The 24,355-nt window shown below is 40.6% G+C and overlaps 1 protein-coding gene across 2 annotated transcripts in view; it reads right to left on the bottom strand.

The window, feature by feature from the left end:
- vwf (von Willebrand factor) overlaps positions 1–24,355 on the bottom strand; it is a 180,131-nt gene that overhangs the window by 79,625 nt on the left and 76,151 nt on the right. For both annotated transcript variants that reach the window (XM_036973630.1, XM_036973629.1), the window contains exons 21-29: positions 21,845–21,979; positions 21,560–21,706; positions 20,316–20,456; positions 19,994–20,092; positions 19,168–19,324; positions 15,693–15,857; positions 11,482–11,617; positions 11,043–11,352; positions 1,364–2,576 (exon numbers count right to left, since the gene is read on the bottom strand). In XM_036973630.1, the coding sequence (XP_036829525.1) occupies positions 1,364–2,576; positions 11,043–11,352; positions 11,482–11,617; positions 15,693–15,857; positions 19,168–19,324; positions 19,994–20,092; positions 20,316–20,456; positions 21,560–21,706; positions 21,845–21,979 (2,503 nt within the window). The remainder of the gene's footprint in view (positions 1–1,363; positions 2,577–11,042; positions 11,353–11,481; positions 11,618–15,692; positions 15,858–19,167; positions 19,325–19,993; positions 20,093–20,315; positions 20,457–21,559; positions 21,707–21,844; positions 21,980–24,355) is intronic.

Genomic DNA, 24,355 nt, shown 5'->3' with positions numbered 1-24,355 from the left:
TCTGATGAGCATCGGTGTAGTAGGATTCAATATTAGTCCTGTATTTACGCTTTTCCTGTTTGATAGTTTGTCTGAGAGCATAGTAGGATTTCTTGTAAGCGTCCGAATTAGAGAGCAGGTAGCTGACAAGTGGTGGCTATTCAACAGCCTTATGGTCTGGGGGTGTAGAAACTATTTGCCAATCTTCCAGTTTTTGCCATGACGCTCCTATACTGCCCACGTCTGACTGATGGAAGTGGGGAGAACAGGTCATGGCTCAGATGACTGACGTCCCTGATGACCTTATTGTCTTTCCTGCGACACCTGGTGTTGTAGGTGTCCTGGAGGGCAAGCAGTGAACACCCAATGGTGCATTTGGCTGAGTGTACCACCCTCTGTAGAGACTTGAGGTCAGTGGAATTGGAGTTACTATACCAGGCTGTGATGTTCTCGATGGTGCTTCTGTAGAACATTGTGAGGGCCCACGGGGAAAGGCCTAATTTCTTCAGCCTCAGGTTGAAAAGTCACTGTCGTGCCTTCTTCCCCACAGTGTCCATGTAGTGTGGTTTGACTATTTCAGCTCTTTTGAGATGTGTACACCTTGGAGACGTGTAGTTTAGCATAAATAGACAGCTACGAAAAATATAGATTAAAATAATAAGAGTTGTTTACATGGAAAAGCCAATGGGGTGTATTTTATCCATGTTCGGCCACGAATCCGAGAAACCTAGAATCTTAGAGTTGTTCAGGTTGATAGGATAGTCTGGAATGAAGCTGTACGTCAATAGAACAGAGGACAATAGTGGTCTAGATGCTTTCCAATGTAGTCTAATCATGTTGCCACCTCGCTTTCCTCTCTTTGGGCGCCACTTCTTATTTAGAGGGATCAGGGCCTGTCTAGGGGTAGAGCTGCCGACTCGTTGAAGTAGAATTCATCATCCAAATCAAGGTTAGTGATTGCTTTTCTGATATCCAGAAACTATTTTCGGTCATAAGAAATAATAGTGGAAATATTATTTAAAATTAAAGTTAAGCTCAGTGTAAGAAAACACACAAAATAGCAGAATTGGTCAGGAGCCTAAAAGACCGCAGCTAACTCTACCTACATTTACATATTACGTCAATCACCTCGACTAACCGGTGCCCGCACACATTGACTCTGTACAGGTACCCCCTGTATATATCCTCGCTATTGTTATTTACTGCTGCTCTTTAATTATTTGTAATTTTTTTTATTTTTTATGTTTAACTGCATTGTTGGTTAGGAGCTTGTAAGTAAGCATTTACAATGTTATGTTATTTAATCCACTTCAGCACCATCTCAACAAAGTCGGTGTATATGTGTGTGTTTCTGTGTGTGTGTGTACGTGTGTGTGTGTTTTACCTGAGGGAGGCAGGGTGGCTCTGGGGGCCAGTGTGGGGGTAAGTCGTGGGGGAGGCAGGGTGGGGGAGCGAGGAGAGAGGGAGTTTCTGGTGATATTAACCACAGTGGTAACCAGAGAGGTAAGGCTGGTATAGTCCTCCACCATGAAGGGGCGCTGTGGGGAGCTGAGAGGCATCAGGTCCACCTCTCTAACCTTCGGGCCTACCCCGATGGGATACACCCGGGTGTGTGTGTGGGAGGAGGGGGGACGCGTGATCACATCGGTGGGGGGGTTCTCTGTCACCAGGAAGACTAGCTGGGGGGAGGTAGGGGTGGAGGAGGGCCTATCAGTAGTCACTTCCTGGTAGGTCTGGCCAATTGCTGCACCCGTGTTGGTCTTGTCCCCACCCCTCCAGCGAATCTCCCGCAGTCTCCTTAGCAACTTGGTTCTCTGCCACCGTATTTCCCAGCGCGTTATCTCCACGGTGACAGTTTCCGAGTATTGTATGACTGTAACACGCACGGACTCCTCCCCTTCCTGTGCCAGCTGTGATATCACTTCCTCCAGAAAGAGGAGAGAGGCGTTAAATCCCGCCTCCCCAACCGAGTCAGAACCTTCCAGGATAAATGTCACGTATTTAGAGGAAGAGAGGAAGGAATTGGAGGAGAGAGAGGAAGGAGAGGGAGAAATAGTTGTGGGGGCCATGCCAGTAGGCTGTATGGGGTTGGGGAGGTGTTGGGACAGGGTGGAGGTCAGGGTGGGGATGGTCTCTAGCAGGGGAGGCTGTGTGGTGGTGGTGGTACCAAGGCTAAGTTTAGCCATGCCAGGCTTTGCGGGCGGGGACTTGGGGGTCTCCGGCTCCAGCCCCAGGGTACAGAGGTAGTCAGTGACCTCCATAAAGTTGTCCGGAAGCTCAGACACGCTGTTTAGCTGGTAAGCCCTGTTATCAGGCTTGGCCTTCGTAATGTCATTAACCTGTGTCCAGCTAGCCTCCGGACCCAGCGCTAGCGTCAGGGTGGTAATGTCTTTCTTCCGAAGCAGCTTGACGGTGGCGCGGAGAGGCCGGGGATTGGCGCTGGCGGTGAGGATGATAGCGACGCGGCCGGCATGTTCTCGCTTGTTCTTGTCATAGATGTTGATTGCCAGATACTTCACCGCCTCGTCTAGAAAAGCAGCATCACCACCACTGTAGTGCAGCTCACGCACTGTCTTCTTAAACAACCACTTCTGAACCTAGAGGTTAGAGGTCAGAATTTAGGAGTGGAGTCAATGTAAGAATGCAGAATATGGCTAATATCGGATAGCAAACTCTCTCAGACCAAGAAGTTATCCACTCTGACAAGACCCTTCCATTAACCGACATTGAAAGGACCCTGTCATGAACCGGACCCAAATTAAGACATTACAACAAGAGACACCACAACACCACATAAAGAGAGACACCACAACACTACATAAAGAGAGACCTAAGACATTACAACAAGAGACACCACAACACCACATAAAGAGAGACACCACCAACACTATATAAAGTGAGACACCATAACACTACATAAAGAGAGACCTAAGAAAACAACACAACACAAAATTGTAGCAACAAACATGCCAGCAACACAACATGACAACAACATTGTAGCAACACAACATGGCAGCAGCACAACATGGTAGCAGCACAAACGTGGTAGAAACATTACTGGGCACAGACAACAGCACAAAGGCAAGAAGGTAGAGACAACAATACTACATGCAAAGCAGCCACAATGGTCAGTATGATTGTCAGTATCAGTGGGAATGTAGAGATGGAGATAAAACTGTCCAGTTTGAGTGTTTGTTGCAGCTCGTTCCAGTAGCTCCAACAAACTGAAAACGACGAGCGACCCAGGGATATGTGTGCTTTGGGGACCTTTAACAGAATGTGACTGGAATAAAGGGTGTTGTATGTGGAGGATGAGGGCAGCAGTAGATATCTCAGATAGGGGGAGTGAGGCCTAAGAAGTTTTTATAAATAAGCATCACAGATGTGTGTCCTTTGGGGACCTTTAACAGAATGTGACACCCCTCCCACTCTGTCTGCTGGGATCTCCTGTTTGGTAGTTTGCTTGTTGGACACTAAGAAAACTTTGTTGTAGAGCATCCAACACAAAATCTGGAGAGGGGCTAGCTGAGTATGACTATCATCTGCATATAAATGGATGAGAGAACTATGTCGTTTATGTAAATTGAGAATAGCGTGGGGCCTAGGATCGAGCCTTGGGGTACTCCCTTTGTGACAGGCAGTGGCTGAGACCGCAGATGTTCTCACCTTATACACTGAACTCTTTGAGAGAGGTAGATAGCAAACCAGGCCAAAGACCCATCAGAGACACTAATACTCATTAGCCAACCCACTAGAATGGAATGGTCTACCGTATGAAAAGCTTTGGCCAAGTCGATAAAAATAGCAGCACAACAGAATCAAAGGCAATGATGACATAATGTATTAGCTTTAAGGTTGCAGTGACACATCCATAACCCGAGGGGAAACCAGACATCAAGAAAGCCAGTTGGTTGATTATTGCCAAGTTTTATCAACACTTTTGACAAACAGGGCAAAACAGAAATTGGCCTATAACAGTTAGGATAAGCTTGACCTCCCCCTTTAAATAAAGGATGCTGAATAATTTTGCACGCCCAATTTTTCAGTTTTTGATTTGTTAAAAAAGTTTGAAATATCCAGTAAATGTCGTTCCACTTCATGATTGTGTCCCACTTGTTGTTGATTCTTCACAAAAAAATACAGTTTTATATCTTTATGTTTGAAGCCTGAAATGTGGCAAAAGGTCGCAAAGTTCAAGGGGGCCAAATACTTTCGCAAGGCACTGTATCTGTGTTCAATACAGGAACACAACAAACCAAGCTACTTTTCACGTCTTGCGCAACTCTCAACAGTGTTACGCAGTTCCTAGATGGCCTACTCCTTCATTGCCCAAATTAATAACCTCAACCAAGTGGAAGCAGTACCCAGTGGAAGCAGTATGAACTGAAAACAAGTTCCTAAGAAATATTGTTTGCCAACGAGAACTCACTGAACAGACAGAGACCTCAAAAAAATATCTGAACAGTTAGTCCTCTGGGTTTTGCCTGCTACATAAATTCTGTTATACTCACAGACATGATTCAAACAGTTTTAGAAACTTCAGAGTGTTTTCTATCCAAATCTACTAATAATATGCATACCTTATATTCTTGGCATGAGTAGCAGGAAGTTGAAATTGGGCATGCTATTTATCCAAAAGTGAAAATGCTGCCCCCTATACCTTAAGAAGTTAAGGATAAGTCTATCTTTAATTCTGTGAATAACACTAGTATCTTTTATCAATGTTTATTATGAGTATTTCTGCAAAATCACTGGATGTTTTGGAATCAAAACATTACTGCATGTAAGGTGCCAATGTAAACTGAGATGTTTGGATATAAATATGCACATTATCGAACAAAACACACATGTATTGTGTAACATGATGTCCTATGAGTGTCATCTGATGAAGAACATCAAAGGTTAGTGATTATACTACTTAGTGACTATACTATACTACTTCCGGCGCCGACAGAGATGGCCGCCTCGCTTCGCGTTCCTAGGAAACTATGCAGTTTTTTGTTTTTTTACGTGTTATTTATTACATTAGTACCCCAGCTCATCTTAGGTTTCATTACATACAGTCGAGAAGAACTACTGAATATAAGATCAGCATCAACTCACCATCAGTACTACCAAGAATATGTTTTTCGCGACGCGGATCCTGTGTTCTGCCTTACAAACAGGACAACTGAGTGGATTCCATGCAGCGACCCAAAAAAAAAAACAACTCCGAAAAAGAGGGAAACGAGGCGGTCTTCTGGTCAGACTCCGGAGACGGGCACATCGTGCACCACTCCCTAGCATTCTTCTTGCCAATGTCCAGTCTCTTGACAACAAGGTTGATGAAATCCGAGCAAGGGTAGCATTCCAGAGGGACATCAGAGACTGTAACGTTCTTTGCTTCACGGAAACGTGGCTCACTGGAGAGACTCTATCCGAAGCGGTGCAGCCAACGGGTTTCTCCACACATCGCGCAGACAGAAACAAACAACTTTCTGGTAAGAAGAGGGGCGGGGCGTATGCCTTATGACTAACGTGACATGGTGTGATGAAAGAAACATACAGGAACTCAAATCCTTCTGTTCACCTGATTTAGAATTCCTCACAATCAAATGTAGACCGCATTATCTACCAAGAGAATTCTCTTCGATTATAATCACAGCCGTATACATCCCCCCCCAAGCAGACACATCGATGGCTCTGAACAAACTTTATTTAACTCTTTGCAAACTGGAAACCATTCATCCGGAGGCTGCATTCATTGTAGCTGGGGATTTTAACAAGGCTAATCTGAAAACAAGACTCCCTAAATTTTATCAGCATATCGATTGCGCAACCAGGGGTGGAAAGACCTTGGATCATTGTTACTCTAACTTCCGCGACGCATATAAGGCCCTGCCCCGCCCCCCTTTCGGAAAAGCTGACCACGACTCCATTTTGTTGATCCCTGCCTACAGACAGAAACTAAAACAAGAGGCTCCCACGCTGAGGTCTGTCCAACGCTGGTCCGACCAAGCTGACTCCACACTCCAAGACTGCTTCCACCACGTGGACTGGGACATGTTTCGTATTGCGTCAGACAACAACATTGACGAATACGCTGATTCGGTGTGTGAGTTCATTAGAACGTGCGTTGAAGATGTCGTTCCCATAGCAACGATTAAAACATTCCCTAACCAGAAACCGTGGATTGATGGCAGCATTCGCGTGAAACTGAAAGCGCGAACCACTGCTTTTAATCAGGGGAAGGTGTCTGGTAACATGACCGAATACAAACAGTGCAGCTATTCCCTCCGCAAGGCTATCAAACAAGCTAAGCGTCAGTACAGAGACAAAGTAGAATCTCAATTCAACGGCTCAGACACAAGAGGCATGTGGCAGGGTCTACAGTCAATCACGGACTACAGGAAGAAATCCAGCCCAGTCACAGACCAGGATGTCCTGCTCCCAGGCAGACTAAACAACTTTTTTGCCCGCTTTGAGGACAATACAGTGCCACTGACATGGCCGGCAACGAAAACATGCGGTCTCTCCTTCACTGCAGCCGAGGTGAGTAAGACATTTAAACGTGTTAACCCTCGCAAGGCTGCAGGCCCAGACGGCATCCCCAGCCGCGCCCTCAGAGCATGCGCAGACCAGCTGGCCGGTGTGTTTACGGACATATTCAATCAATCCCTATACCAGTCTGCTGTTCCCACATGCTTCAAGAGGGCCACCATTGTTCCTGTTCCCAAGAAAGCTAAGGTAACTGAGCTAAACGACTACCGCCCCGTAGCACTCACTTCCGTCATCATGAAGTGCTTTGAGAGACTAGTCAAGGACCATATCACCTCCACCCTACCTGACACCCTAGACCCACTCCAATTTGCTTACCGCCCAAATAGGTCCACAGACGATGCAATCTCAACCACACTGCACACCGCCCTAACCCATCTGGACAAGAGGAATACCTATGTGAGAATGCTGTTCATTGACTACAGCTCGGCATTCAACACCATAGTACCCTCCAAGCTCGTCATCAAGCTCGAGACCCTGGGTCTCGACCCCGCCCTGTGCAACTGGGTACTGGACTTCCTGACGGGCCGCCCCCAGGTGGTGAGGGTAGGCAACAACATCTCCTCCCCGCTGATCCTCAACACTGGGGCCCCACAAGGGTGCGTTCTGAGCCCTCTCCTGTACTCCCTGTTCACCCACGACTGCGTGGCCACGCACGCCTCCAACTCAATCATCAAGTTTGCGGACGACACAACAGTGGTAGGCTTGATTACCAACAACGACGAGACGGCCTACAGGGAGGAGGTGAGGGCCCTCGGAGTGTGGTGTCAGGAAAATAACCTCACACTCAATGTCAACAAAACTAAGGAGATGATTGTGGACTTCAGGAAACAGCAGAGGGAACACCCCCCTATCCACATCGATGGAACAGTAGTGGAGAGGGTAGCAAGTTTTAAGTTCCTCGGCATACACATCACAGACAAACTGAATTGGTCCACTCACACAGACAGCATTGTGAAGAAGGCGCAGCAGCGCCTCTTCAACCTCAGGAGGCTGAAGAAATTTGGCTTGTCACCAGAAGCACTCACAAACTTCTACAGATGCACAATCGAGAGCATCCTGGCGGGCTGTATCACCGCCTGGTACGGCAACTGCTCCGCCCTCAACCGTAAGGCTCTCCAGAGGGTGGTGAGGTCTGCACAACGCATCACCGGGGGCAAACTACCTGCCCTCCAGGACACCTACACCACCCGATGTCACAGGAAGGCCATAAAGATCATCAAGGACATCAACCACCCGAGCCACTGCCTGTTCACCCCGCTATCATTCAGAAGGCGAGGTCAGTACAGGTGCATCAAAGCTGGGACCGAGAGACTGAAAAACAGCTTCTATCTCAAGGCCATCAGACTGTTAAACAGCCACCACTAACATTGAGTGGCTGCTGCCAACACACTGACACTGACTCAACTCCAGCCACTTTAATAATGGGAATTGATGGGAAATGATGTAAATATATCACTAGCCACTTTAAACAATGCTACCTTATATAATGTTACTTACCCTACATTATTCATCTCATATGCATACGTATATACTGTACTCTATATCATCGACTGTATCCTTATGTAATACATGTATCACTAGCCACTTTAAACTATGCCACTTTGTTTACATACTCATCTCATTTGTACATACTGTACTCGATACCATCTACTGTATCTTGCCTATGCTGCTCTGTACCATCACTCATTCATATATCCTTATGTACATATTCTTTATCCCCTTACACTGTGTACAAGACAGTAGTTTTGGAATTGTTAGTTAGATTACTTGTTGGTTATTACTGCATTGTCGGAACTAGAAGCACAAGCATTTCGCTACACTCGCATTAACATCTGCTAACCATGTGTATGTGACAAATAAAATTTGATTTGATTTGATTTGATTTGATTTGATTAATTTTATCTATATTTCTGCTTTTTGTGACTCCTGTCTTTGGCTGGAAAAATGGCTGTGTTTTTTCGACTTGGCGGTAATCTAACATAATCATATGTTGTTTTTTTTAAATCGGACACGATGGGTAGATTAACAAGATGTTTATCTTTCATTTGCTCTATTGGAATTGTTAATGTGTGAAAGTTACATATTTCAAAAATATGTTTTTGTATTTCGCGGAATGTTGTCGAGGGGTTCCCGCTAGAAAGGTTAAGGGACATAGGCAGCTGTGAGGAGGAGGGTTTATTCTCCAGGTCTTTCACGTGTTCCAGAATATCTTGGGGTTAGGCCCACAGAGAGAGAACTCCTCCTTAAAGTAACTAACTTTAGCTTTCCAGATAGCCTGAGTGCGCTTAATTTCTCATTTGCCTTGAATGTCAGTGTGTGTGCTGAGCCTTTTGCCAAATGGTGTTCTTGAAGTGGATTAACTCTGCTAGATCATGGTCGAACCAGGGGCTAAACCTGCTTTTAATTTGAATTTTCTTTATGGTGGCGTGTTTGTTATCTGTTTTAATAAACTTTTTATTTTTTTATTAATGTCGTTTTTTTGTGGAGTGGTTTTAATATCAACCCTTGGGCTTCCAACCGCCTACTTACTGTTAATTATTGTTTTTTTATCTGTATTGTTTATAAAAAAAACATAATATTAAAACTATGCTGACAAGATCCACACTTGACTTGAGTCATTCAACATTAGGTAACACATATATTTCATATAAATAAAATACCCAAATAAAATAGCAAAATAGCCTACTAAATAGACCAAGCCTAAATGTGACCTGTTTCAGGAAACTAGACGTATGTCGTGGGTCACTACTTCACAGGAGAGTCATTTGAATGTAATCTTTTTTTAATTAAAATGAATATGGCGGGTGTCAGTAAACGTTGGCAATAAAGCGTAATTAAATATTTGCCAGCAGCACAGTTACAGTCACCTATGCTATGGATAACGTGAAAACTGCCCAACCAGCTCTGCTAGGTAAAGTAAAATGGTCAGAGTGGGGTTCTCATTTGTGTCTGTAAGTACTGTAGCTAGCAAGCTAGCCAATGTTAGCCAGTTAGCTTGGGTGATTGCCTGCCGTTTTGAGGTCAGAATGCTAGGATCAACCCTACTCATCAGTCAGAGCGTCCAGTGTGCGCTCTCAACGCTCCGAGAGCGAAACGCTCTGAATTTACAATGAGACAATCTGACAGCACAGTACCATAACAGCCTAATCAGCTCTGCTAGGGAGAGTAATGTTCAGTGAGCTGTTCTCTCATTTGTGTCTGGAAGTAGCTAGCAAGTTAGCCAGTTAGCTTGTGTGATTGACTGCTGTTAGTACAGAACGCTCGGATCAATCCTTAAAGAGATGGGTCGGGCTAATTAAGACTGTGTGAATGATGCTGAATGGGTGTAGACAAAGAAGAGCACCCCAGTTTGTACCAAAACATTCAAAGGCCAATTTCTCAAAATTGCTGCAACTTTCAAAGCAGAATGACTTTCCCATTGTTCCTCAAATGCAGTGTATTATACCATTTTGTAGCTCTGTGTCTCTGCTTTTATCCAATGTAAAACAAAAACACAATTTCACATTTTACTACGTAAGACTCAATCAAGGCAGTCAGTCACAAATGTAGAAATTGAATAATTAAGACAAAAATATATATATATACTGTATATCCCCTTCCGTATCCACAGTTGTGCTTCCTAAATAACAATTATTAGTAGGCTATAGGCAAGGAGACCAACTATGAATGCTGCTCCTGTTGATCCAGCATACTGCATCTCCTCATCAAATTTCAGAGACACCGGCCAGTCAGCAGAGTGAAGTACCCTTGCAGGAAGAATAAAGTTGAAATATCTATCCATCTATCCATCTATCCATCCATCCAGCCAGCCAGCCAGACAGCCAGACAGCCAGCTAGCCAGCCAGCCAGCCAGCCAGCCAGCCAGCCCCGTTGTTACACTGGCATATGGCTAACTTAATCTTGCCTCACTGACTTGACAAATAGTGAATTCAACCAAATCAGTTAGACAAGCAAACAAATGATTGGCTCTGTCATTTTATCTGAAAAATTATAATACACACTCTAAAATGACAAGTAGACAACATTTCCTGGGATGCTATAGAGGTCAGTACTCAGTCAGGTGTTCTAAGTGGCTGTGCGCTTCTGCATACCATGTCAGGGGAATATATTGCGCAAAACAAATGAAAGCAGGCTGATATAATAATTTAAGATGGTAAAATGTAAATATGTGAAATTTGAGTTGATGTTGTTTATGAACTAAAATCTTCAATTTAATTCAGGGTCTGTCTGTGACACCCACAAGAGTTCCGAATCCACCAAACTGGACCCTACCTGTATCTAATGGTCAACTTCAGAATTTAGACTCGACCCGGATCCTACCCTGACCCTTGAAGAGCTCTAGTCTTAACTCCAGAGTGATACAGCAGGACCATAGCCCTGGTGTCTTTGTGTGTGTGTGTGTGTTTGTGTTTTGTGTGTGTGTGTGTGTGTGTGTGTGTGTGTGTGTGTTTGTGTGTGCGTGCGTGTGGTGTGTGTGGTGTGTGTCTCTGTCTGTGTGTGTGTGTGTGTGTGTGTGTGTGTACCTGCATGTCGTATGTCTTGACTCCAGAATGATACAGCAGTACCGTAGCCCTGGTGTGGGCAGAGCCCATCCTGAACCTGTCCACCACTGATAAGATGAACTGTTTGACGGACAGGAAGTCCTCCTCGCTGAGCGCTGCCGAGCCATCTAATAGGAAGGCCAGGTCCATTGCCCGGTCACATGACCCCTCCGGCATCACTGTGGAGACAGGCTGGGAGGTGGGTGTGGTCAGACCAGCAGGGGTAGTGTACGAAGCTACGGTGTCCAGAAGAGCACAAACCTCACAGCTCAGAGTGTTGTTCTCACAGTGGCTGGAACACACACACACACACACACACCACACACACACACACACACACACACACGCACACATACACACACAATTAGATTAATAGTTCCAGACATTGTTCCAGACATATCAAATGTATGTGGTGTGTTACCATATCTGACAATGTTGGGGGTCGTCATGGTTCAGGATGACCTTGTTACCATGGGAGATCCTCTCTCCGTCATGGTAACATATGTGGCATTGGGCGGGTTCAACACACTGCATGGAAACCTCATCCAATATCTGACCTACAAGGCAGAGGCGGAGGGGTTACTGCTGCCTGCACTGTGTGTGTGTATGCATGTGTATGTGTGTGTTTATCAGTGTATGTGTGTGTTTATCAGTGTATGTGTGTGTATCTAGGACTAAATATAAACAACACAGGTAGCTTCCACATGGCTGTGAACAAGCTGAGACAAAGCAAGAAGTTCCAAATAGAATCTGGCTCAAAATTGAGGGGTGACATTTGGACAAAATGAACTAACCTAGCTACTGAGAGCCTAAGAAACTGTCTTGAATCAACATGGACTGTCAATGGAGACACAAGTTGTTCTTAGGTGTTCACGAGCACATTCACCAGTTCACGAGCACATTCACCAGTTCACACATACAGTTGAAGTCGGAAGTTTACACTTAGGTTGGAGCCATTAAAACTTGTTTTTCAACTACTCCACAAATGTCTTGTTAACAAACTATAGTTTTGGCAAGTCAGTTAGGACATCTACATTGTGCATGATACATGTCATTTTTCCAACAATTGTTTACAGATTATTTCACTTATAATTCACTGTATCACAATTCCAGTGGGTCAGAAGTTTACATACACTAGGTTGATTGTGCCTTTAAACAGCTTGGAAAATTCCAGAAAATGATGTCATGGCTTTAGAAGCTTCTTATAGGCTAATTGACATCATTTGAGTCAATTGGAGATGTACCTGTGGATGTATTTCAAAGCCTACCTTCAAACTAAGTTGGTTCATCCTTGGGAGCAATTTCCAAATGCCTGAATGTACCACATTCATCTGTACAAACAATAGTACGCAAGTATAAACACCATGGAACCACTTAGTCGTCATACCACTGTGGAGGGAGATGCGTTCTGTCTCCTAGAGATGAACGTACTTTGGTGCAAAAAGTGCAAATCAATCCCAGAACAACAGCAAAGGACCTTGCAAAGATGCTGGAGGAAGAAGGTAAAAGTATCTATTTCCAAGGTAAAATGAGTCCTATATCGACATAACCTGAAAGTCCTCTCAGCAAGGAAGAAGCTACTGCTCCAAAACCGCGATAGACAAGCCAGACTATGGTTTGCAACAGCACAATGGGGACAAAGATCGTACTTTTTGGAGAAATGTCCTCTGGTCTGATGAAACAAAAATAGAACTGTTTGGCCATAATGCCCATCATTATGTTTGGAGGAAAAAGGGTGAAGCTTGCATGCCGAAGAACACCATCCCAACCGTGAAGCACGGGGGTGGAAGCATCATCTTGTGGGGGTGCTTTGCTGCAGGAAGGACTGGTGCACTTCACAAAATAGATGGCATTACGAGGCAGGAAAATTATGTGGATATATTGAAGCACAATCTCAGTGAGGAAGTTAAAGCTTGGTCGCAAATGGGTCTTCCAAATGGACAATGACCCCAAGCATACTTTCAAAGTTGTGGCAAAATGGCTTTAGGACAACAAAGTCAAGGTATTTGAGTGGCCCTCACAAAGCCCTGACCTCAATTCTATGGAAAATTTGTGGGCAGAACTGAAAAAGCATTTGCGAGCAAGGAGGCCTACATACCTGACTCAGTTACACCTGCTCTGTCAGGAGGAATGGGACAAAATTCCCCCAACTTATTGTGGGAAGCTTGTGGAAGGCTACCCAAATCTTTTGACACAAGTTAAACAATTGTAACGCAATGCTACCAAATACTAATTGACTGTATGTAAACTTCTGACCCACTGAGAATGTGATGAAAGAAATAAAAGCTGAAATAAATTATTCTCTCAACTATTGTTCTGACATTTCACATTTTTAAAATAAAGTGGTGATCCTAACTGACCTAAAACAGGGAATTAGTACTAGGATTAAATGTCAGGAATTGTGAAAAACTGAGTTTGTATTTGGCTAAGGTGTATGTAAACTTCCGACTTCAACTGTACGTTCTCACATACACTCACGTTCAAACGTTTTGGCTCACTTAGAAATGTCCTTGTTTTTGAAAGAAAAGCACATTTTCTTTCCATTAAAATAACACCAAATTGATCAGAAATACAGTGTAGGCATTGTTAATGTTGTAAATGACTATTGTAGCTGGAAACAGCAGACTTTTAATGGAATATCTACAGTACATAGGCATACAGAGGCCCACTATCATCAACCATCACTCCTGTGTTCCAATGGCACAATGTGTTAGCTAATCCAAGATTATCATTTTAAAAGGCTAATTGATCATTAATAAAACCCTTTTGCAATTATGTTAGCACAGCAGAAAAATGTTGTTCTGATTAAAGAAGCAATACAACTGGCCTTCTTTAGACTAGTTGAGTATCTGGAGCATCAGAATTTGTGGGTTCGATTACAGGCTCAAAATGGCCAGAAACAAAGCACTTTCTTCTGAAACTCGTCAGTTTATTCTTGTTCTGAGAAATTACGGCTATTCCATATGAGAAATTGCCAAGAAACTGAAGATCTGGTACAACGCTGTGTACTACTCCCTTCACAGAACAGTGCAAACTGGCTCTAACCAGAATAGAAAGAGGAGTGGGAGGCCCCGGTGCATAACTGAGCAAGAAGACAAGTATAGTAGAGTGTCTAGTTTGAGAAACAGACACCTCACATGTCCTAACGTCAGATTTGAATGGAGAAAGCTGATCCGAGAGAAGCGCTGCTTTTATTTCGATCATGAACAAATGGTCTAACTACGCACTTACCCAATATTCCCTCTACGTACTTGTTTGGGAAACACTTAAAACGTTTGCTGGTAAATAACATGGCAAATGGTATGATCATTGTAAAGCTTAAGTTCCTGCATCACATCCGGCCATGATTGGGAATCCCACAATTGGCCCAGCTTCGTCCGGGTTTGGCAGTAAATACGAAATTGTTCTTAAATGAATTGCCTAGTTAAATAAAGGTTAAACAAACAAAAAAAAATGATAAGTCATATCGGAACTGGGAAACAAGACCCTGGTCCTCCAGCTCTAGACAATGGCTGAATGGATTTGAAACAAGACCCTGGTCATCCAGCTCTAGACTGTGACTGTATGGATTGTAAACAAGACCCTGGTCATCCAGCTCTAGACTGTGGCTGAATGGATTAGAAACAAGGCCCTGGTCATCCATTTCTAGACTGCGACTGAATGGATTGGAAACAAGGCCCTGGTCATTCATTTCTAGACTGTGACTGAATGGATTGGAAACAAGACCCTGGTCATCCATTTCTAGACTGCGACTGAATGGATTGGAAACAAGGCCCTGGTCATTCATTTCTAGACTGTGACTGAATGGATTGGAAACAAGACCCTGGTCATCCATTTCTAGACTGTGGCTGAATGGATTGGAAACAAGGCCCTGGTCATCCATTTCTAGACTGTGACTGAATGGATTGGAAACAAGGCCCTGGTCATCCATTTCTAGACTGTGACTGAATGGATTGGAAACAAGGCCCTGGTCATCCATTTCTAGACTGTGACTGAATGGATTGGAAACAAGACCCTGGTCATCCAGGTCTAGAATGTTTATGAATGGTTTCCAAACAAGGCCCTGGTTATCCAGTTCTAGAATGTTGATGAATGGTTTTGAAACAAGGTCCTGGTTATCCAGTTCTAGAATGTTGATGAATGGTTTCGAAACAAGGCCCTGGTCATCCAGTTCTAGAATGTTGATGAATGGTTTCGAAACAAGGCCCTGGTTACAAGGCAACAACAAGGCAAGATTTATCCAGTTCTTGACTGTGACTGAATGGATTAGAAACAATGCCCTGGTTATCCAGGTCTAGACTTTGGCTGAATTAATTGTAAACAAGACCCTGGTCATCAGTTCTAGAATATGGCTGAATGGATTAGATACAAGGCCCTGGTCATCCAGTTCTAGACTGTGCTGATTGGATTAGATGGACTTGTCCGTTTTTTCATAATAAAAAAAAAAAAAGTGAAAAAAAAGGCTTTTGTATAACAATAAAAAAATATATATATATTTAATAACCACACCACGCATTTACCCGAAGATAAACAAAAAGAAAATAAATGTTCACCAAGGTGATAGTAATACATTAATTAAATCTTCAGTTAATTCATGACCTTTATTACCCCTCATCTATATGTGTGTCTTACCTGGGGGGCAGGTAGCGTGGCAACCCTCGATACAGGTGAATGGACAGGGGAGGGGCTGTGAGTGCTGACAGGTGATTGGACAGGCAGAGCCACATGTGTTGTACCTCCACTGGCATAGCTCCCCCAAACCCTCCGCTGCAGTGTTCAGCTCCTCGCAGCTCAGCGCTAACACACACACACACACACACACACACACACACACACACACACACACACACACACACACACACACACACACACACACACAATACATGAAACAACTTTATTTGAAGACGGAAGGCTATAGAAAGTGGCCGTCTTTGAATACCTGTACTTGCGTTTTTTGGGAGAAATGTAGTATGTTTTAAATATAGTATGTTTTAAATGTAGTATGTTTTAAATGTAGTATGTTTTAAATGTAGTATGTTTTAAATGTGGTATGTTTTAAATGTGGTATGTTTTAAATGTAGTATGTTTTAAATGTGGTATGTTTTAAATGTAGTATGTTTTAAATGTGGTATGTTTTAAATGTGGTATGTTTTAAATGTGGTATGTTTTAAATGTAGTATGTTTTAAATGTGGTATGTTTTAAATGTAGTATGTTTTAAATGTAGTATGTTTTAAATATAGTATGTTTTAAATGTAGTATGTTTTAAATGTAGTATGTTTTAAATGTAGTATGTTTTAAATGTAGTATGTTTTAAATGTAGTATGTTTTAAATGTAGTATGTTTTAAATGTGGTATGTTTTAAATGTGGTATGTTTTAAATGTAGTATGTTTTAAATGTGGTATGTTTTAAATGTAGTATGTTTTAAATGTGGTATGTTTTAAATGTAGTATGTTTTAAATATAGTATGTTTTAAATGTAGTATGTTTTAAATGTAGTATGTTTTAAATATAGTATGTTTTAAATGTAGTATGTTTTAAATGTAGTATGTTTTAAATGTGGTATGTTTTAAATGTAGTATGTTTTAAATGTAGTATGTTTTAAATGTGGTATGTTTTAAATGTAGTATGTTTTAAATATAGTATGTTTTAATTGAAGTCTTTTTTAAATGTGGTATGTTTTAAATGTGGTATGTTTTAAATATAGTATGTTTTAATTGAAGTCTTTTTTAAATGTAGTATGTTTTAAATGTAGTATGTTTTAAATATAGTATGTTTTAAATGTAGTATGTTTTAAATATAGTATGTTTTAAATGTAGTTTGTTTTAAATGTAGTTTGTTTTAAATGTAGAATGTTCTACCCAATTTCGTGATATCCAATTGGTAGCTACAGTCTTGTCTCATCGCTGCAACTCAGGTACGGACTCGGGAGAGGCGAAGGTCGAGAGCAGTGCGTCCCCCGAAACACAACCCAACTAAGCCGCACTGCTTCTTGACACAATGCCCACTGAACCCGGAAGCCAGCTATACCAATGTGTCGAAGGAAAAACCGTGCACCTGGCGCCCTTGTCAACGTGCACTGCGCCCGGCCCACCACAAGAGGCGCTAGTGTGCGATGGGACCACCGCCTTAGACCACTGCGCCACTCAGGAGGCTAAATGTAGCACGTTTTAATTGTAGTATGTTTTAAATGTGGTATGTTTTAAATATAGTATATTTTAAATGTAGTATGCTTTAAATGTAGTATGTTTTAATTGCAGTATGTTTTAAATGTGGTATGTTTTATGAAGTATGTTTTAAATATAGTATATTTTAATTTTAGTATGTTTTAAATATAGTATGTTTTAATTGCAGTATGTTTTAAATGTGGTATGTTTTATGTAGTATGTTTTAAATATAGTATATTTTAATTTTAGTATGTTTTAAATATAGTATGTTTTAATTGCAGTATGTTTTAAATGTGGTATGTTTTATGTAGTATGTTTTAAATATAGTATGTTTTAAATGTAGTATGTTTTAAATGTGGTATGTTTTAAATGTGGTATGTTTTAAATGTGGTATGTTTTAAATGTGGTATGTTTTAAATGTGGTATGTTTTAAATGTGGTATGTTTTAAATATAGTATATTTTAATTTTAGTATGTTTTAAATATAGTATGTTTTAATTTTAGTATGTTTTAAATATAGTATGTTTTAATTGCAGTATGTTTTAAATGTGGTATGTTTTAAATGTAGTATGTTTTAAATATAGTATATTTTAATTTTAGTATGTTTTAAATATAGTATGTTTTAATTTTAGTATGTTTTAAATATAGTATGTTTTAATTGCAGTATGTTTTAAATGTGGTATGTTTTAAATGTGGTATGTTTTAAATATAGTATGTTTTAATTGCAGTATGTTTTAAATGTAGTATGTTTTAAATGTAGTATGTTTTAAATGTGGTATGTTTTAAATGTAGTATGTTTTAAATGTAGTATGTTTTAAATATAGTATGTTTTAAATGTAGTATGTTTTAAATGTAGTATGTTTTAAATGTAGTATGTTTTAAATGTAGTATGTTTTAAATGTAGTATGTTTTAAATGTAGTATGTTTTAAATGTAGTATGTTTTAAATGTAGTATGTTTTAAATGTAGTATGTTTTAAATATAGTATGTTTTAAATGTAGTATGTTTTAAATGTAGTATGTTTTAAATGTAGTATGTTTTAAATATAGTATGTTTTAAATGTAGTATGTTTTAAATGTGGTATGTTTTAAATGTAGTATGTTTTAATTGCAGTATGTTTTATGTAGTATGTTTTAAATGTAGTTTGTTTTAAATGTAGTTTGTTTTAAATGTAGTATGTTTTAAATATAGTATGTTTTAAATGTAGTATGTTTTAAATGTGGTATGTTTTAAATGTAGTATGTTTTAAATGTGGTATGTTTTAAATGTGGTATGTTTTAAATGTAGTATGTTTTAAATGTAGTATGTTTTAAATGTAGTATGTTTTAAATATAGTATGTTTTAAATGTAGTATGTTTTAAATGTGGTATGTTTTAAATATAGTATGTTTTAAATATAGTATGTTTTAATTGAAGTCTTTTTTAAATGTGGTATGTTTTAAATGTGGTATGTTTTAAATATAGTATGTTTTAATTGAAGTCTTTTTTAAATGTGTTATGTTTTATCTAGTAAGTTTTAAATGCTCATAGATAATTTGGGATGTTCATCTAGTGGAATTCAAGTTCGAATTCCCAGAGCTGACTAGAAGAAAAATTATGTTGTTGTGCCCTTGAGTGAGGCAAACAACACTAAATAGTCTGGATAATAGTGTCTGCTAAATGACTCAAATGTAGGAAGATAACCGTTTTTCGAGACCCACTTGTGTTTGACAGCTGATAATTACCGTAGGGGTGAATGAATTGTGGGAATCAACCCAATTAAGGATTAGATGATACATTCTCAGTAGTATGAGCCTCACTGCAGTCCTGTACCTTCTGAATAGTATGTAGTATGCATTTTAAGTAGGTTGTTGGCAAGCCAGATTTCGGACACGATCAATGATTCCGCCAGTTTTCAGTGAGTAACTATAGTATCCATGCTGTGTGGGTGTGACCTGTGACTTACGGCACAGCTCATTAGACCTCCAGCTGACAGCCACGCCCATCTCGGAGCAGGCCTGGGAGTATGCAGCGATGATATCACAGAAACACATACAGTCTCCGACGGACGGACAAGAGCACGCCGCCTCCACACACATCTCTACATAGGGCTCTGGGTCCACCTACACACACACACAAACACACACGCGCACACACACACACACACACACACAAGTGCACAAAGTGTAATATATAGTGGTTAGTACAGGTTGTCAGAGTGTTATGTATTGTTTTTACAGGTTATAAGAGTGTTTTGTAGTGTTGATTACAGGTTACAAAAGTGTTTTGTAGTGTTTATTACAGGCTATGAGTGTTATGTAGTGTTTATTACAGGTTATTAATGTTATGTAGTGTTTATTACAAGATATAAGTGTGATATGTAGTGTTTATTATGGTTCTAAAAGTGTTTAGGGTTTTACAGGTTAAGAAAGATAATTATATATGGTGTTTATTACAGGTTATGTGGTGTTTATTGCAGGTTATAAGAGTTTTATGTAGTGTTTATTACAGGTTATAAGAGCATTATGTGGTGTTTATTACAGGTTATAAAAGTGTTATATAGTGTTTATTACAGGTTATAAGAGTGCTGTAGTGTTTCTTACAGGTTATAAGAGCATTAAATAGTGTGTCTGTTATACAGGTGACATAGTGTGTAGTTGTATTAGGCAGTGTTTATTGCAGGTTATTTGTAATAGTGTAGTGTTTATTACAGGTTTATTACAGGTTATAAGAGTGTTATGTAGTGTTCATTACAGGTTCTAATAGTGTTATGTAGTGTGTTTGTGACTCACCAGACTGTTGCAGGCTCTGAAGAGGGCACTGGTTAGAACACGACAGGACTGTTCCACAGTCACCAATCTCACTATGTTATCACTGCAGGGAGGGGGTAGCTACACACACACACACACACACACACACACACACACACACACACACACACAAAGAGACAGACACACACACACACAGAGACACACACACACGTTGTTAAAGTTCTGAAGAAGTTGAACAGAAACACACATACTATATACTGTCTCTGTGTGTGTGTGTGTGTGTGTGTATATCTGTGTGTGTGTGTGTGTGTGTGTGTGTGTGCGCGTGTGTGTTTGTGTGTACCTTTGTTGCATCGGCGCAGCTGGGTTTAACCTTCCAGGAGTTTCCAAAGTGGGTGGAGTCGACCTCCAGCTGGTTGTTGCTGCTTAGAAGGTCGTTGTTCATGTTTCCATCATAGTTGCCACACAGACCACACACACGCTCCTACACACACACACACACACACACACACATACACACACACAGAAACAAATACACAGAATCATGGAGAAAGTTATGAAGTGCAGTGTAGTAGTATTATAATCGTAGTAATATGGTAGAATAGTAGCAGTCTAGTAGTATACTAGCATATTAGTGTAGTAGTAGTATAGTAGTGGTATATTGTATATTTGTCTAGTAGTATAGCAGTAGTATATTTGTGTAATAGTAGTACTGTAGTAGTATAGTAACATATTAGTATAGCAGTAGTATATTTGTGTCACAGTAGTATAGCAGTAGAATATTTGTACACTAGTTGTATGGTAGTAGTATATGTGTGAAGTAGTAGTATAATGGTAGTATAGTAGTATATTAGTGTTGTGGTAGTATAGTAGCAGTAGACATAGTATGGTAGTAGTAGTAGAGTAGTGTACTTGTATAGCAGCACATTAGTGTAGTAGTGGTATTGTAGTAGTAGTATAGTGGTAGTAAATTAGTAGTGTAGTAGTATAGTGGTAGTAAATTAGTAGTGTAGTGTAGTAGTATAGTGGTAGTAAATGAGTAGTGTAGTGTAGTAGTATAGTGGTAGTATAGTGCAGTGTAGTGTAGTAGTATAGTGGTAGTAAGTTAGTTGTATAGTGTAGTAGTATAGCGGTAGTATAGTAGTAGTGTAGTAGTATAGTGGTAGTATAGTAGTAGTGGTGTAGTAGTAGTGTAGTAGTCCTCCAGCATATTAGTATAGTAGTAGTAGTAGTAGTGGTATTAGAGCAGTAGTAGTAGCAGTAGGAGTAGATCATTAATATTATTAGTAGTTTAGTAATATTAGTGGTATTAGAGCAGTAGTAGTAGTAGGATAATAATAATTATTCGTTTAGTAATAGTAGTAGTAATATTAGTGGTATTAGAGCAGTAGTAGTTTAGTAATGGTAGCATAGCAGTAGTAGTAGTAGCAGTGGTATTAGAGCAGTAGTAGTGGTGTAGTAGAAGTAATTGTGTAGTAGTAGTATAACAATACAGTAGTAGTATTGTAGTAGTATAGTAGTAGTAGTACAGTAGTGCAAGTATAAAAGTACATTAGTAGTGTAGTATTATTATAGTAGCAGTATTACCCTGTACTGTGAGGAGATGTGTACCAGCAGGCGGGTCCCCAGGTCCCAGCTGATAGAGATGTGTTTCCCCAGCAGCAGGATGAAGAACTGACCAGAACGAATGATCTCCACCTCAACACCCTTCATCACTGGCTTCTTCATCCTCACCTGGAGAAGAGGGGGGGGGGGTTAACTGTGTGTGTGTGTGTGTGTGTGTGTGTGTGTGTGTGTGTGTGTGTGTGTGTGTGTGTGTGTGTGTGTGTGTGTGTGTGTGTGTGTGTGTGTGTGTGTGTGTGTGTGTGTGACCTGTCCATGCTCCATAGTTATGAGTCCACCCTGGTAGTAGACTGTAACAGCTTTAGCACAGCGATGACCTACGACCCCACAGGCCTCATTCTCCACAAGCACCCTGAATGACCCCTCGTCTCCTCCACACTGGTCCTGGAGAAATAGAGGGAGGGGAGACGTAGAGAGAGAGAGAGTGGGAGGTGGTGGGAGGGAGAGAGATGAAATGATAAAAAATACAGACCACAAATTTCAATTGGCTATGCTTAAATTCATTAACATCATCCTTAGCTCTGGCATCTTCCCCAATATTTGGAACCATGGACTGATCACCCCGATCCACAAAAGTAGAGACAAATTTCATCCCAATATGCGTCAACAGCAACCTTGGGAAAATCCTCTGCGTTATCATTAACAGCAGACTTGTACATTTCCTCAGTGAAAACAATGTACTGAGCAAATGTCAAATTGGCTTTTTACCAAATTACCATACGACAGGTCACGTGTTCACTCTCTATTTACAAACATACAAACCAAAACAAAGGCAACGTCTTCTCATGATTTGTTGATTTCAAAGAGCTTTTGACTCAATTTGGCATGAGGGTCTACTGTACAAATTGATGGAAAGTGGTGTTGGGGGAAAAACATAAGACATAATAAAATCCATGTACACAAACAACAAGTGTTCTTAAAGTGGGCAAAAAACACACACATTTCTTTCCACAGGGTCGTGGGGTGAGACAGGGATGCAGCTTAAGCCCCACTTTTTATTCTTAGTTAGGCCAGGGTGTGACTAGTGTGGGCATTCTAGTATCTTTAGTTCTATGTTTTCTATTTCTTTGTGCTGTCTATCGTTGTCTCTGATTGAGAATCATACTTAGGTAGCTTTATCACACCTGTGTTATGTGGGTAGTTGTTTTCTGTTTAATGTTTCTGCACCTGACAGAACTGTTAGTTGATGTTTTTGCTCTTTGTTATTTTGTTCTAGTGTTCAGATTTTAATAAACATCATGGACACGTACCACGCTGCGCTTTGGTCCACTCCCTCTTCTTCAGACGAGCGTTACACCACTGTCATTGACATAAAGTTGAAGTCGGAAGTTTACATACACCTTAGCCAAATACATTTATTTACTTTTTCACAATTCCTGACATTTAATCCTAGTAAAAAAATCCCTGTTTTAGGTCAGTTAGGATCACCACTTTATTTTAAGAATATGAATTGTCAGAATATTTCAGCTATTTCAGCTTTAATATCTTTCATCACTTTCATAATATCTTTCATCACATAACCAGTGGGTCTGAAGTTTACATACACTCAATTAGTATTTGGTAGCATTGCCTTTAAATCGTCTAACTTGGGACAAATGTTTCGGATAGCCTTCCACAAGCTCCACAAGCCTCCCAAAATAAGCCTCCTTGCTCGCACACACTTTTTCAGTTCTGCCCACAAATTTTCTATGGGATTGAGGTCAGGGCTTTGTGATGGCCATACCAATACCTTGACTTTGTTGTCCTTAACCAGTTGAAGCTAGGGGGGCGCTATTTCATTATTGGATAAAAAAACGTGCCCGTTTTAAGCGCAATATTTTGTCACAAAAAGATGCTCGACTATGCATGGAATTGCCAGCTTTGGAAAGAAAACACTCTGACGTTTTCAAAGCTGCAAAGATATTATCTTTGAGTACCCCAGAACTGATCTTACAGGCGAAACCAAGATGCAACTTCAACCAGGAAATGAGCAGGATTTTTGAGGCTCTGTTGTCTCCTTATATGGCTGTGAATATGCTGTGAACGAGCTTATGCGCTCTGCCGTTCCTCCAAGATGTCTGCAGCATTGTGATGTATTTGTAGGCATATCATTGGAAGATTGGCCATAAGAGACTACATTTGCCAGGGGCCCGTCCGGTGTCCTTTGTCTACGTTGGTGCGTAACTCTCAGCGCAAAAATTTTACCATGCGATACAGACTGCGAAGTATCGTTCTTGGAAGTGTGCATCATTGAAGAGATATGTGTGAAAAACACCTTGAGGATTGGTTCTAAACAACGTTTGCCATGTTTCAGTCGATATTATGGAGTTAATTTGGAAAAAAGTTCGGCGTTTGGATAACTGAATTTTCGTTTTTTTTTGGTAGCCAAACGTGACGCCCCAAACGGACCGATTTCTCCTGCACAAAAAATCTTTCAGGAAAAACTGAACATTGCTATCTAACTGAGAGTCTCCTCATTGAAAACATCCGAAGTTCTTCAAAGGTAAAATATTTATTTGAATGTTTTTGCTGGTTTTTGTGAAAATGTTTCCTGCTGATGCTAATGCTAAATGCTACGCTAGTTATCAGTACTGTTACACAAATGCTAGTTTGCTATGCTTGAGAAGCATATTTTTTAAAATCTGAGATGACAGTGTTGTTAACAAAAGGCTAAGCTTGAGAGTTAGTATATTAATTTCATTTCATTTGCGATTTTCATGAATAGTTAACGTTGCGTTATGGTATTGAGCTTGAGGCTATGATTACGCTACCGGATCCGGC

Source organism: Oncorhynchus mykiss, unplaced genomic scaffold (assembly GCF_013265735.2).
Source record: "Oncorhynchus mykiss isolate Arlee unplaced genomic scaffold, USDA_OmykA_1.1 un_scaffold_277, whole genome shotgun sequence".
Classification (NCBI taxonomy): domain Eukaryota; kingdom Metazoa; phylum Chordata; class Actinopteri; order Salmoniformes; family Salmonidae; genus Oncorhynchus; species Oncorhynchus mykiss.
Note: the sequence above shows the minus strand (reverse complement) of the source record. Positions and strands in the feature narration are given on the sequence as shown.